Here is a 13,442-nt window from a genome sequence, read left to right as displayed (position 1 = left end):
CTAAGACTTTAATACAGAATTCTCTTAGTGATCAGAATTCTATCTTTAGTCACAGTGGTATAATCCCATTGCCTTCAGTCCCTGTTTTTCCCAAATTTATACAATGGTTGTCTCACAGCCTTTTTAAGTGCACCGACAACACAGCCTAAACCCACCATTTCAGTTGCTACAAAGGTAATACTCTAAATCAGTGTAGTGTCAAAGGGAAGCTGCCTAACCTCAAACAAAAGATGAAACAAACCAATCTTGCCTGTACAGCTCATACCTTCAGAGAAAACCCAAACCAACATTTTATGACACTTTCTGCATCAACAAAATGTGTATTTAGTAGACCAAAATGGAAAAGGCTTTAAGTTAATGACTAAGGTGTAGGTAGCCTTCCTAGTTGCATTCTCAATGTGTCTTTGGTTGAGCTCCCCAAAGAGCCTTAAATTAAATCATTAGACTTGACAGTAGACTATTGTGCTCCTTAACTTTTAGATAGCCACTTTCTATAGGAGAACACTTAGCCCTGAGTTATTCAAACTCCTTCTGTGGTGCACAGGATCCATTAGGATCCTCAAGATGGGAATTGTAACTGCCAGCAAAGAGCTGCCTAAGCGAGCTGGTATAAAACGGTGGGGACAGATGTGTCCTACCTCCCTGCGACTCAGGCACATTAACACTGCTAAGAGCTGCCTGCCTTCATGCCTGTTTAATCAAAATTCTCAGAAGAGATCAGAACTAACAACCCACACAAGTGCCCAAGTAATTAAGACAGTCAGTCTCTCATTACATAAAATCTGACAGCTCTGAAGGAAGTTTGAGAGCTCCATCTGAAGGCAGCCTCTAGCCTGGGCCTAGGGAGTGCATCTCAGGCAAAATCTGGAACTGTGCCATGTTGCCCAAACATGAAGCTATGCAATGGTCATCACCAGCATCATTGTCTTGAATGAAAATGGCTGATCTGTATTTTGTGCGGGGCCCAAGCTGGTAGACATGATCCGAGAAGCCTTTACTAGCTTGAGCCCTCCAGGAGAAATAGGAGGAGAGAAAGCTGCGTTGCAAATTGCAAATCCCAGCAGGCCTTAAATATCCAATAGTCCTTAAACTGCACAGCAGTCTCAAGACTTAGGTGTCCCCAGGCATAGTAAGAAGCATCATTTACATACCCGGGGAAGATTAATGTTTAAAGTTTAGGTACCAGGAGTAGAGAGCAGCTGAACTGGGGTACTAAGAGTGCATGTTTTTACTGGAGCTCATGTGTTTCATATTCAAAACTTGTCAAGAAACCATGGAAATCTGGACCTTTCGCTAACATCTGCATCCTATTCCTCAACCAAGCCATTTTAAGGATTTTTAGGATTTTTGCAGCCATGAAAGTGAACCTTTCGTTTGTGCAGATTGGCTGAGCCTCAGGAAGGGAGAACATGAGAAGGTCAGATGGAGGGAAAGCAAAGTGTCATGTTCCCTCAGGAAGGCTCTATCTCACTGGAGAAATCTTATCGAGCCCTGCAGGTACCTGTAGCAGGCAAACAAGGAGCACCTCTGCGATCACCACTGTCCTGGCAGCAGGCTGCAGAAAACTCTCATCTTTTTTCCATGTCTGAGGCTCAAAGATGAGCTTTAACTTCTAGAAAAGGAGACCTCTCTTCCCAAGGCAAACATTTTACCCAAAATGGCAATAAAAATTAAAAACAATGCTCTCAAATTTATAGAGCATCATTCTGAGGAAACCAACTTGCTGCAAGAGCCTCTCCCTTTCTTTAGCTGTCATATAAACATCTATCTTTCATCTGGAAGATACTTAACTATTTTCCATGCTGTTCTCAATTATAAATGAGAATGGGCCAAACCATAACCCCCACAACGCTGTTCAAATGATCTTTTTCCATTATAATTGATATTTTAGATCGCTTTATAACTGCCTCGGCTATAAATTCATGCCTATTATTTGTAATAAGTGCTGGCCTCATTTAAGTATGTTGGCTGTATTCCCAGAATAATGCTTTTGGAAGGCAGTCTGTTCATACTGTGAGAAGTGGGGGAGAGTGGGGGATGACCTGCAACCTTAAAAATCTCATTAATAATTAATTGTAGCAGGAGAAGAGATCTTCTCCATAGTTAATCAGGGTCTCATCCCTTTAAAAACACAATATAGAGACATACACACAAGGATTCCTCCTACCCCTCTAAACAGCTCAGCCCAGACCAGCCTGTTCGTCGGTTCCAGAGGCTGGCAAAGTGTAAATTTGCAGCACAGCTGGCCTGTGCAGCAGCAAGAGTGCAGGGAATGCAGAACAGGCAGCCGCTGAGACAGTGGAGTGTCTGGGAGGAATACGTTTGTATCCTGAGAAAAGTTATCACTAGTGTATGTCCCCAGTGCAGCCAGGCCAATACAGTGGACAATTTGCTTCTGTAGAGCCTGTAATGGAGTCTGTACATTCCCTGCTCCGTCTGTGCACAGTGCCAAACCCAGCAGCAGAGAAGTGCTGCTTGTATCCTTCGTTATTGGAAGGATCATCTTGGTTACCTGAGGTTCTCTGAAAATGTATTAGGGGATGAGCTGCTTCTCTAGCACAAAGCTACCCAGCTCAATAAACAGATTATTCACCTCAACAGCCCTACCTGAATGGCTCTGAGACCCCTCTCTGCTCCAGGTAGTAGCTGTCTACATATACCTTGACCCCTGCCATGCTCTGCCTGCAGCAGCCACTACTTTTCTTCCTGCACTTTTTTGGCTGCTGGGAAGAGCAGGGGAAGACACAAGGGACCAGGGTGAGGTGTGGGCTCTGGTCCTCCTAGAGGAGACAGGTAAAACAGAAGAGGTAGGTCTGTGACAAGGAGGCAAGAGAGGTCCCTGGAGAGGACCATGTCCCGCAGGAGCGTGTGGAGGGGTCGGGGTGATAATGGTGCCAAGGAAGACTTGGGTAAGGATTGCAAGTGCAACCACTGCTGTTGTTGCTCGAAAGGGCCACCCCTGCCTCTGTATCTTGATACGTATTGTGGCAGTGATGGCAGCATTGGAAAGCGGGTGAGCAAGAGGCTTGCCTGGGCTAGGCAGCACCTCCAGCCTGCCACACTCCATGGACTGAGAGCAGATGCCTAATCCAACAAAGCCTTCCAGCCGAGTCCGCTCATGAACATGTGGCAGGGGAACATATGTGCTGTGGGCAAGGGAATGAAATGAGCTTAACAGAGAAGCTCAGCAATGGGGGGGCAGGGCTGGCAGTTCAGCAGTACATTAAAAGATGTGTAGATGTAGTGCTGAGGGACATGGTTTAGTGGTAACTTGGCAGTACTAGGTTAACAGTTGGACTTGATGATCTTAAAGGTCTCTTCCAACCAAACAATTCTATGATTCTAAGTTCTGCACTGAAGTGCCTGGGTGAGTAGGTAGGTGGCTGCAGCCTGCTAGTTTCTGTGGGAGTGCAAAGCAGCTGAGTCACAAACGGTTGGGTTTGTTGTCATTGTTAGTTGAGGTAAAAACAAAGCAAATAATCCAGGAAATTTGCAGTTATTAATGTCCAGTTGTTGCTACAGTTGAAAGCACATAAGGACAAAACTGAGTTTGTACGGCAAATATAAATCATAGGTTCCCCATTCTCTTGTGCTTGACTGGCAAACAAACAATGTTCTTCTAGACCAAGTTATTTGCCTTTGAAATTTTCAATGTGTTTTTTCCCACAAGAAAAAAGCAGAAGGTAAATTTTTACTAGGCAACTGCAATTAATCCCCAAATGGCATCACCAGAGACCTCTAATTTCCTGGATTACCACATAGGTTGCAGTTGTATAAAAGATAAGATTATCTCCATGACATGGAAGTGGACAAATGTAATGGTCTAGGAGGACGAGTACCAAGATCAATGGGAGTGCACCTTTTTTCTTTCGCCTTCTTGTCTGTCCCTGCAGTGTGATCAGAAAAAGCTAGAAAACACAGAAACCATGTCTTGGGTCTTAGTGATGGTTCCTCTCTATCTGTCCTTCCCTTCCCTCCAATATCATCTGCCGTCTGCCATCCTTCCCAGGGCACCATACACTCTTACTGGGCTTTGCCTAGACTGTAGGCTGGGTTACCTGTTTATAATGTCTTGAGTTCATTTATGGTTTTACTGCCTTGCCAGAATTTCTCTGAGGAATGCAAGAGAAAGAAAATACTCATTTGCAGCAGTTCATGTTGTAGAAAAATCTAATTAAATTTCAAGGGATGAAGATGGTTTCCATACACTAAAGACTTTCCTCTGCTGAATTGCAAAAGCATATTGCAAATAACAAAGGGGCTAAAACTTAAAAATGCACCAAAGAAAAAAGCAAACAAAAAATTGCCACAAGAATGTTTTATGCCAGAAATCATTAGATAACTGCAATTGAAAGGCCATTACCAGCTCCCACTATAATAAAAGACATTATAATTGCAGTCTGAACAACTAGGGTGACACTTTCTACATTGTATATTTGTCTCCCATGGGACACATCTTGGCACTGCTGCTTATTAATGTAGGTGCTAATCATACAATGAATGACTGGATTGATAAGAGTATATTGAGAACAGCTGCTAAAAATAGCTAAAAGAACAATGCACATATCTTTACTGGAATCCTTGAAAACAAACAGGAAGGACTGTCTTTAAAAATTACTAAAACTATAAAATAAAGAGAACCATAGCATTTAGAGAAATTTGTTCCCATCACGACTAATTCCAAATTTCATATTTTTCTTGTGAGAGCAGGAATTTCTCCTAGTGAGCAAATCAAATCACATAGGTAATTAGACATTGGGTAAAAGGTAGGTGTATATCTCTGTATTGTATCTCACCTATATTTGTCAAATTAGAAAACATACCAGTTTTAAATGAATGCTTTTTCTGGATGTCAGCCAATTCCTCTTATATTTATCATCTTTTTTCCTTATTTTACCATTTCAGTTATTCGGGTGTTTCCTAGCCTGGGAGACACGAAATGTCAGCATTCCTGCTTTGAATGATAGCAAGTACATCGGAATGAGTGTATATAACGTGGGGATAATGTGCATTATTGGTGCTGCTGTTTCATTCCTTACTCGGGACCAACCCAATGTGCAGTTCTGCATCGTTGCTTTAGTCATAATATTCTGCAGCACTATTACTCTCTGCCTTGTGTTTGTACCTAAGGTAAGTGAATTTGTTTAGCATGGGTATGGATTTTTTTCCATCTGTTTTGTAATTGTGATTTTATATGTAAAGATTCATTGCTGTTTCACGTACGGAGGATGTGTGTGAATTCTAAGCCAAGCCCATCTATAATCTCTTGTCTCTGGATCCTGAGAGGCAGAACAAAGCTCCATGAGATTTTGGAGAAAGTGGAATATGCAAAGTTACAGGAGTGTGAATACATGCGTTTCTGATGCATATATCTTTACTGAATCTGTGACTGGGGAAACAAAGGTTATTTTCTGTAATTTCATTGGAATAGTCTCCTTTTCCAACTTTTAGGAACTTTTTGAAAAAGGTAATAAGTGGGTATTCAGGGGGCACAGGTCCAGTTGTCTATTCTGCCATTTTTCTTATGTACCCTAAGCAAGATAATCAGGATCTCTGCTTCTAGACCTACAAAACAGTAAGATGTTTTTAGTTCACTGGCACGCTGCAAGGTCAACTGTGTTGAAAGCTCTAAGGTGTACAAATATGGTGGTACAATAGACTATCAGTGCTTCAGAGGAAAACACTGTACTCTGCAAATGTTGACACTGAAGATCATAGAATCATAGAATCATAGAATGGTTAGTGTTAGAAGAGACCTTAAAGATCATTGAGTTCCAACCCCCTTGCCATGGGCAGGGACACCTCCCACTAGAGCAGGTTGCTCAAAGCCCCATCCAGCCTGGTCTTGAACACTTGCAGCGATGGGGCATCCACGGCTTCTCTGGGCAACCTGTTCCAGTGCCTCACAACCCTCACAGTAAAGAATTTCTTCCTAATATCTAATCTAAATCTCCCTTCTTTCAATTTAAAACCATTACCCCTCATCCTATCATTACATTCCCTGTTAAAGAGTCCCTCCCCATCTCTCCTGTAGGCCCCCTTCAGGTACTGAAAGGCCATTATAAGGTCTCCCTGGAGCTTTCTCTTCTCCAGGCTGAACAACCCCAGCTCTCTCAGCCTGTCTTCATAGGGGAGGTGCTCCAGCCCTCTGATCATTTTCATGGCCCTCTGCTGGACCCGTTCCAACAGGTTCATGTCCTTTCTGTGTTGAGGACTCCAAAGGTGGACACAGTACTCCAGGTGGGGTCTCACCAGAGCAGAGTAGAGGGGGACAATCGCCTCCCTCAACCTGCTGGCCATGCTTCTTTTGGTGCAGCCCAGGATGTGGTTGGCTTTCTGGGCTGCCAGTGCGCACTACCAGCTTATGTTGATCTTCTCATCCACAAACACTCCCAAGTCCTTCTCCTCAGGGCTGCTCTCCAGCCATTCTCCACCCAACCTGTATTTGTGCCTGGGATTGCCACGTGCCAGGTTCAGGACCCTGCACTTGGCTTGGTTGAACTTCATGAGGTTTGCACGGGCCCACCTCTCAAGGCTGTCCAGGTCCCTCTCTCTGGACGGCATCCCTTCCCTCCAGTATGTCGACCGCGCCACACAGCTTGGTTTCGTCAGCAAACTTGCTGAGGGTGCGCTCTATCCCACTGTCCACGTCTCCAACAAAGGTGTTAAATGGCACTGGTCCCAGTACCGACCCCTGAGGAGCACCACTCATCACTGGCTCCCACTTGGACATTGAACCGTTGACTGCAACCCTTTGAGTGCAGCCATCCAGCCAGTTCCTTATCCACCGAGTGGTCCATCCATCACATCCATGACTTTCCAATTTTGAGACCAGGATGTCATGCGAGACAGTGTCGAACGCTTTGCATAAGTTCAGGTAGATGATGTCTGTTGCTCTGCCCTTGTCTAATGCTGTGGCAATATCCTAAAAGGCCAGCAAATTTGTCAGGCATGACTTGCCCTTGGTGAAGCCATGTTGGCTGCCACCAATCACCTCCTTATTTTCCACGTGCCTTAGCAGAGATTCCAGGAGGATCTGTTCCATGATCTTGCTGGGCACAGAGGTGAGACTAACTGGCCTGTAGTTCCTCTGGTCTTCCTTTTTTCCCTTTTTGAAGATGGGGGTTATTTTTCCCCTTTTCCAGTCAGCGGGAACTTCACCAGACTGCCACAACATCTCAAATATAACGGAAACCAGCTTAGCAACTTCACCTGCCAGCTCCCTCAGGACCTGTGGATGGATTTCATCAGGTCCCATGGACTTACGCACCTTCAGGTTCCTTAGATGGTCTTTTTATTAACAGGTATATTAACTGATTAAGGGAGGCACAGACTGGGAGGCATATGCTTTCATTTCTTTTTGCTCTTTTGGGCTCTGGGATGTGTTTGTTGTGCATTGTTGGAAGAACTGAGAAGACACCCACAGAGGGCTGGTACTTGATCATTTCACTTGCAAACTTAACCGTTAGACATGGGTGTAATGGATTTTAAATTAAGTGAGTTTTCAAATGAGTTGTGATAAAAATTTTATTGCTCTAGTGATCTGTGTTCAATCAATGTATTGAGCAAATTATAGTGAATAGGTTCTGGTGCTAAGTGCCATCCCTGGTGATGGTTCTAACAGGGGAACCAAGAACTATATGTGTAAAAGGAGCAAGCTAATAAATTTATCTCAAAGTGTTCGCTTAGAAAGAAATTAGAGGCTGGCAATGGAAACTGACTTCCAATCTGCAAAAAAGTGAAGTAATTCATTCTCCAGGACCAAATAAACAAGTTCTGCAATTCACTTCTCAAATTTTAAAAAGCTGTGCAGACATATATAGTCATATTTTTATTCTGGATCTTAGGGAAGAATCACTGCTTCATTCTAAATTAAGGAAACATTGACAAACACAGCAATGGAGATTACTTTGAAATACTGCAAGGTTTAAGTGTGTAAGCTGTATGAAAATGCATATTAAAACTCTGATGCCAAAAATACCTCCACAGAATGTCAGAACTCTCTTCAAAGAGAAAATATTATTAATGCTGTGACATGCTCTTCTGCCCCTTTGCTTTCATGCTCCTTTGCCTATCCTTCTTTTCTGCTGCCACAGGCTCTGAAATGACTCTTCTGTTTCCTTTTTTAACCCCTTCATCTGCTCTTCTTTTAAACTCCAATTACCCTGCCCTCATTTTTCCTCTCAGTTCTTTCTACTCAAAATACAAACATGAACCGTAGCCCTCTAGCATGTAGCACTTAATCTCACTCCATGTATTGTCACGTTTCCAAATACTTAGCTATTTTGCATTAAAAGTGGTAATTGGATAAGGTACAAAAAAAAAAAAAGAGGTTGAAGCAGGAGCTGGAATGCAGCACTTCCAATGCCCATGTGAGTACTTTCACAGCTGGAGAGTTCTTGCGCTTGTATATTTTGCCCTACATTTCTTCTCTCCTCACTGTGCCACAGTTACAGCAGGACAGCTGGCAAGCACTCCTTCCTGCAGCCTGGTCCAGCGCAGGTTTCACAATAGCCTGCCTGGACCCCGCAGAAGATTAGGTCCGACACCGCCCAGTTTGTACACCTAGGCAAGATGTCAGTGTGAGACAGGCACCAAATCTCTCCCCTTAATGAATATGTAGTCAATTAGTACAATTTTGGTGACATAGGAAGATTGCTGTTGAAATACTAAAGCCTGTGGCTCATCAAGCGCAAGAGATGATAATGAAGACTTGGAAGATTGCACTTTTTCATGTATTAAACTGTGGCGAGACAGATGCAAGCAGTAACGTGGTTTTGGGCCGGAACTTCTAGTTCTCTGCTATACAGAGTAAAATGCATTCCTTTTAACTAATCTTCAGCAGTGTCCTGGACCAACAGTGCTGGAGTTCAGTTTTGCCCCACAGCCCTTTTATGAATCTAAATAGGCAACTAATCAACGATGTAGGAAAACTAGGGAATGAAACATGGCATTTTCCCCTTACTTCTTGTCAGCTCTACTAATCTTATTTACTGAAAGCATGGCAATTACTATACTTCTTCAGTTAAATGTCCATCTCACCTGCTGCCATTTCATTCAGCACCAAGTGCCTCAGAAAAACATGAGGAAAATCCCATCATACAGTAAGATAGATCAGGGAAAAAATGTTCATTGCTCTCTCCATTTAAAGGTTTCCTCAAATACAAATGTTGATATCCATTATGCTGCATCCTACTTCTTGTTATCCACTAAAAAAATGTCCAAACATTTTTAAAACTATTATAGATTTCTGAGTTTAAGGATATCTTGTAGAAGTGATCTGCAGATTTCAAGCATACATTATGTATATTTTTCCTGTTAGAAGTTGACTGCTATGTCTAATTATCTTTCTAAGGACCAACACATCTGTAGTGTTTTTCAGCATACTCATTACTTCCTTAAAAGAAGAAATCCTAATATGTATTTTCTCTTCAAGAAGTAATTTTCCTGTGTTTATCCATGTTTATCAAACTTCCATGTCCTTCTAGTTTTTTTCCTGCATCCCTTTTGAGACCGAACACTATGCTCACTTCTAGTTACCCACTGAGTGCACACCATTGTTGGCTGCAATGGTATTAACACATTAATTCTGATCCAGTTTCCTGTAGAGCAGCAAGGCAAAATCTGTTCTAGGGGGCCAGGATTAAAAATATTAATTTTCTATGTTGGTAGCATTTTTCGTCTATTTGCCATTGACTCTTCGTAGATATTCAGCATTGACTCTGTTTAAGTCGAAGCTGCACAAATGTGAAGCAGGAAGACACAAGTTCCATTGACTTTATGACCAGAAAAAAAGAGAAAAAAGCTCATCCCTTGTATAGTGTGAGCCAAGAACATTGCCCATGGACTTTTCCATCTAATCCACACCATGTGAATGAATTCATTAAAGCACATGCCCTTGTGGCAACACATCCAGTCTTTAGCTATAAACTTGCAGATGAAGATGAGTCAATTGATGGATGGCTATACTTCTGTTTCATATTCAGATTGAACTTAGACCACATCAAATTGCAGAGCTTTTATCTTGTAATACTTTTGCCTGCTAATTTAAGAAGCCTTGTAATTACCATTCTTCACCTTTAGCTTCATTTTAATGCAGTTTTTGGTCTGGGAGTTAGACACACCAGTCATTACAACCAGCCTAATTAGGATCAAAGAAATGGGGAGAGGAGAGGCAGGGGTTTCTAGGAAGACACAGCTACAGCAGGTTACTCAGGGCTTTGAGCAGTTGGGTCTTGATTATCTCCAGGGATGAATACTCCCCAACATCCCTGAGCATCTATAGCAGTGTTTGACCACACTCACTGTAGAAAAAGGTTTTTTCTGATATTTAAATAAAATTTCCCATTTTTTATTTTGTGCCTCCCCTCCTTTCATTGGGCACCACTGAGAAGAGTCTGACTCCATTGTCTACTTTTTCCCCTCACATATTTATACACATGAATAATGTCCGCCCTGATCTCTTCCATCTCAAGGCTAAACGACCATCAGCCTCTGCTTGTGTCATAGAGGCTCCAATCATTTTCAGCATCTTTGTGCCCCTTCACTGGGCTTTTTTCAATATGTCCATGTCTCTCTTGTACTGGGGAGCTCAAACATGGACACAACACTCCAGGTGTGCTCTCACCAGGGCTGAGTAGAAGGGAAGAATCACTTCCATTAACCCAGGGTACTGCTGTCTCATGTTCCTCTTGGTGTCCACCACAATCCCCAGCCTTTAGCGAAAAGTTACTTTCCAGCCAGACACCCCTCAGCCTGTTTGGGTGGGTGCTTGCAGTTTCTTTATCCCCAAGGGCAGGACTTTGTATTTTCAGGTTTTTTTACTTCTTCAGTTTGACTGTGAGGACGTTATGGGAGACAGTGTTGAAATCTTTGCTTAAGTCAAGAAAAAGAACTCTCCCTTCATCTACCAACCACTACATCTCTGCCATCTCGCTGAAGAAAGCTGTCAGGTCGGTCAGGGAGGATTTCCCCTTCATAAATCAACAATGACAGCTTCTAATCACCTTCTTGCTCTTAATATATTTGGAAATGGTTCCCAGGAGGGTTTGCTGCAGCACCTTCCATGGACTGAGGTGAAGGTGACCAGGCAGTATTTCCCCAGATCCTCCTTCTCACCTCTCTTGAACACAGCTGTGACATTTCCTTTCTCCCAGTCCTCAGGAATCTCTTACAATTAATATCACCTTCCAAAGGTAATTGAGAGTGGTCTTGCAATGATATCAGCCACCTCCCTTAGTCCTCAGGCATACACTTATCAGGTTGCATGAACTTGTATTCAATTGCTCTAGGGACCTTAGAGGTCTGGGATTTCTGAAGGCAGGTTTTACCAGTAAAGACTAAGGCAAAGAAGGCATTGAGCACTTCAGTCTTCTCCATCTCCCTTATCACCTGAAAAAAAGGCAATTTATTGTCTTCAAGCATCATCCTGATCTTCACAGTTGTAAGTACATGTCAGGGACCAAGTGCTTCAGTGTCCAATCAGCCAGATCTCTCTGTCAGAAGTTAGTCTTTATTTCATACCACTGCAGTTGCAGAACAATTTCAGGCTCTGAAGAACAAGCAGAACCAATTCCAAAGTGGAGCTATGCCACCAAATCTGTGATGTGCTTACAAAATGATTACCCCTTCTCTCTTCTCCCAGCCCAACGCCTTTGGATTTATGGTGCCGTACCCGTGCTCTCAGGGCAGGGAGCTCCTTCAGCTTTGTCTGTATACAAATATATACGTATGCTGTTTGGCAAGTAATCATAAATTCTATATTCTCTGCAGTAATCTGAGAAGCTCTCTCCCCCTTGCCAAACAGCTAGTAGCTTTCTCTCCTCATGTCAAGGTGATATTTTCACATTGTCACTGAGTGTTAAGTCTTACTTACATTTGCTTAAATTAAATATGTTTAAGGTTAACCTTTTTTTTAAGTGGCTTATTTAATTTATTTGAACAGATTTGGTTTATTTTGGGTAACTAAAACCTAATTAAGTTTCTGTTATCTCCAGAGTGCAATCTCCCATGGGTTCCTCCTGTTAATACTCCTGCTTCATGCCTCTCTCTGCTTGAGTGTTACTTGTAACAGTAGGAAAGGAGAAATTTCAGATGAAACTGTGCTTGGGAAGAGAAGAGCTTGGTGGGTTGTTTTTTTCTTAAGGAAGGAATATATCCTTTGAAAGTATAAAATATCAATGAAGGAGAAAAATATATTTGATGAAATATTAAAATTTATTTTAAATGTAATTAAAATCCAGTTAAATATATTTTAAATTAGTTTTTCCTAATTTTTGAACATTTTTTCAAAATCGTTTTGATTCAAGCTATTCTGTAAAGTTATACAGAAATCATCTCAAGTACTGCACATGGCAAGCAGAGCTCACTTTCCAGAATTTTGTAGTTGAAAGTCAGAAAGGAACTCTTGGTTTGCCTTTCAATATTTTGACATACAAAAGAAATAGCTGCAAAAATAAGATCATGTACAGGATTTCTTAAGGCTTTTAAACTTTCAGCTCATCACACTGAGGACAAATCCAGATGCAGCCACACAGAACAGACGATTTCAGTTCACTCAAAATCAAAAGAAAGAAGATTCAAAAACATCAACATCAGTCACCAGCGTCAATCAGGCCAGCACATCTCGACTAGAAGGACTGCAGTCAGAGAACCACCGCTTGAGAATGAAAATTACAGAGGTATTGTTTATTGTATATACTGCCAAGGCAATTTTTCTTTTAATGTTTTTGTTGCAATTCTGTAATCTGCTGAAATGTTGACTACTTTTTAAAGGAAAAAATTAGATTCCCCCACAGAAAATTATTGAAACAATAGGAAACAGATGATTTATATGAATAGCTAATTAATACAGCGAATACTTTGCAGGTGTGATAAAATGAAAATGTGCCTTAGCAAATTAAAATTAAGCTTCCCCTATTTATTTGTAACAGGCAAATTACCCTGCTGCTTCCCATGGATGTGCTGAGCACCACAGAGCAATAGCTTAGAAGCTCAACCTTTACATGCAAGTGTAACAGAGACCTGCTGCCCCAGGGGCACTTAAGAGCTCTCTTTGTTCCTGTTTGTGGCTGAGTTCAGAGACTGCTGTTGCTGTTATTTCTCAATCTCTCTGAGAGTTCGCTCAAAAACTTGCTAGACAGATTTTTACATCTGCCATGAAACAGAATTAGATATTTTCTTAAGGTAGAAAAGACCTTTATGATCATGTAGGCTGACGCTTTTGGCACAGAGGTCGTGAAGTTTCTTCACTCTCTAACAAAAGGCTAAATACATGGAGTGGATGGATCCTGTCAGAGCTATAACATGTATATTTTTTAATTATGTCCATCCTTGCTCAGGAGACCTCAAATGATGACAAATCAGCCTTGAAGACTGCCCATTTTGTGAGACAAGATAACCATAACTGATCTATATCTTATCAAAAATATCAAAAATTAACC

General features: G+C 41.9%; 1 protein-coding gene across 1 annotated transcript in view; it reads left to right on the top strand.

The window, feature by feature from the left end:
- GABBR2 (gamma-aminobutyric acid type B receptor subunit 2) overlaps positions 1–13,442 on the top strand; it is a 486,116-nt gene that overhangs the window by 454,738 nt on the left and 17,936 nt on the right. Inside the window, exons 16-17 of the mRNA XM_074146426.1 lie at positions 4,906–5,130; positions 12,498–12,680. Coding sequence (XP_074002527.1) covers positions 4,906–5,130; positions 12,498–12,680 — 408 coding nt within the window. The remainder of the gene's footprint in view (positions 1–4,905; positions 5,131–12,497; positions 12,681–13,442) is intronic.

The sequence above is a fragment of the Numenius arquata genome, chromosome 4 (genome assembly GCF_964106895.1).
Source record: "Numenius arquata chromosome 4, bNumArq3.hap1.1, whole genome shotgun sequence".
Taxonomy (NCBI): Eukaryota; Metazoa; Chordata; class Aves; order Charadriiformes; family Scolopacidae; genus Numenius; species Numenius arquata.
The sequence above is the reverse complement of the archived record's forward strand: the minus strand, read 5'-3'. Positions and strand labels throughout refer to the sequence as shown.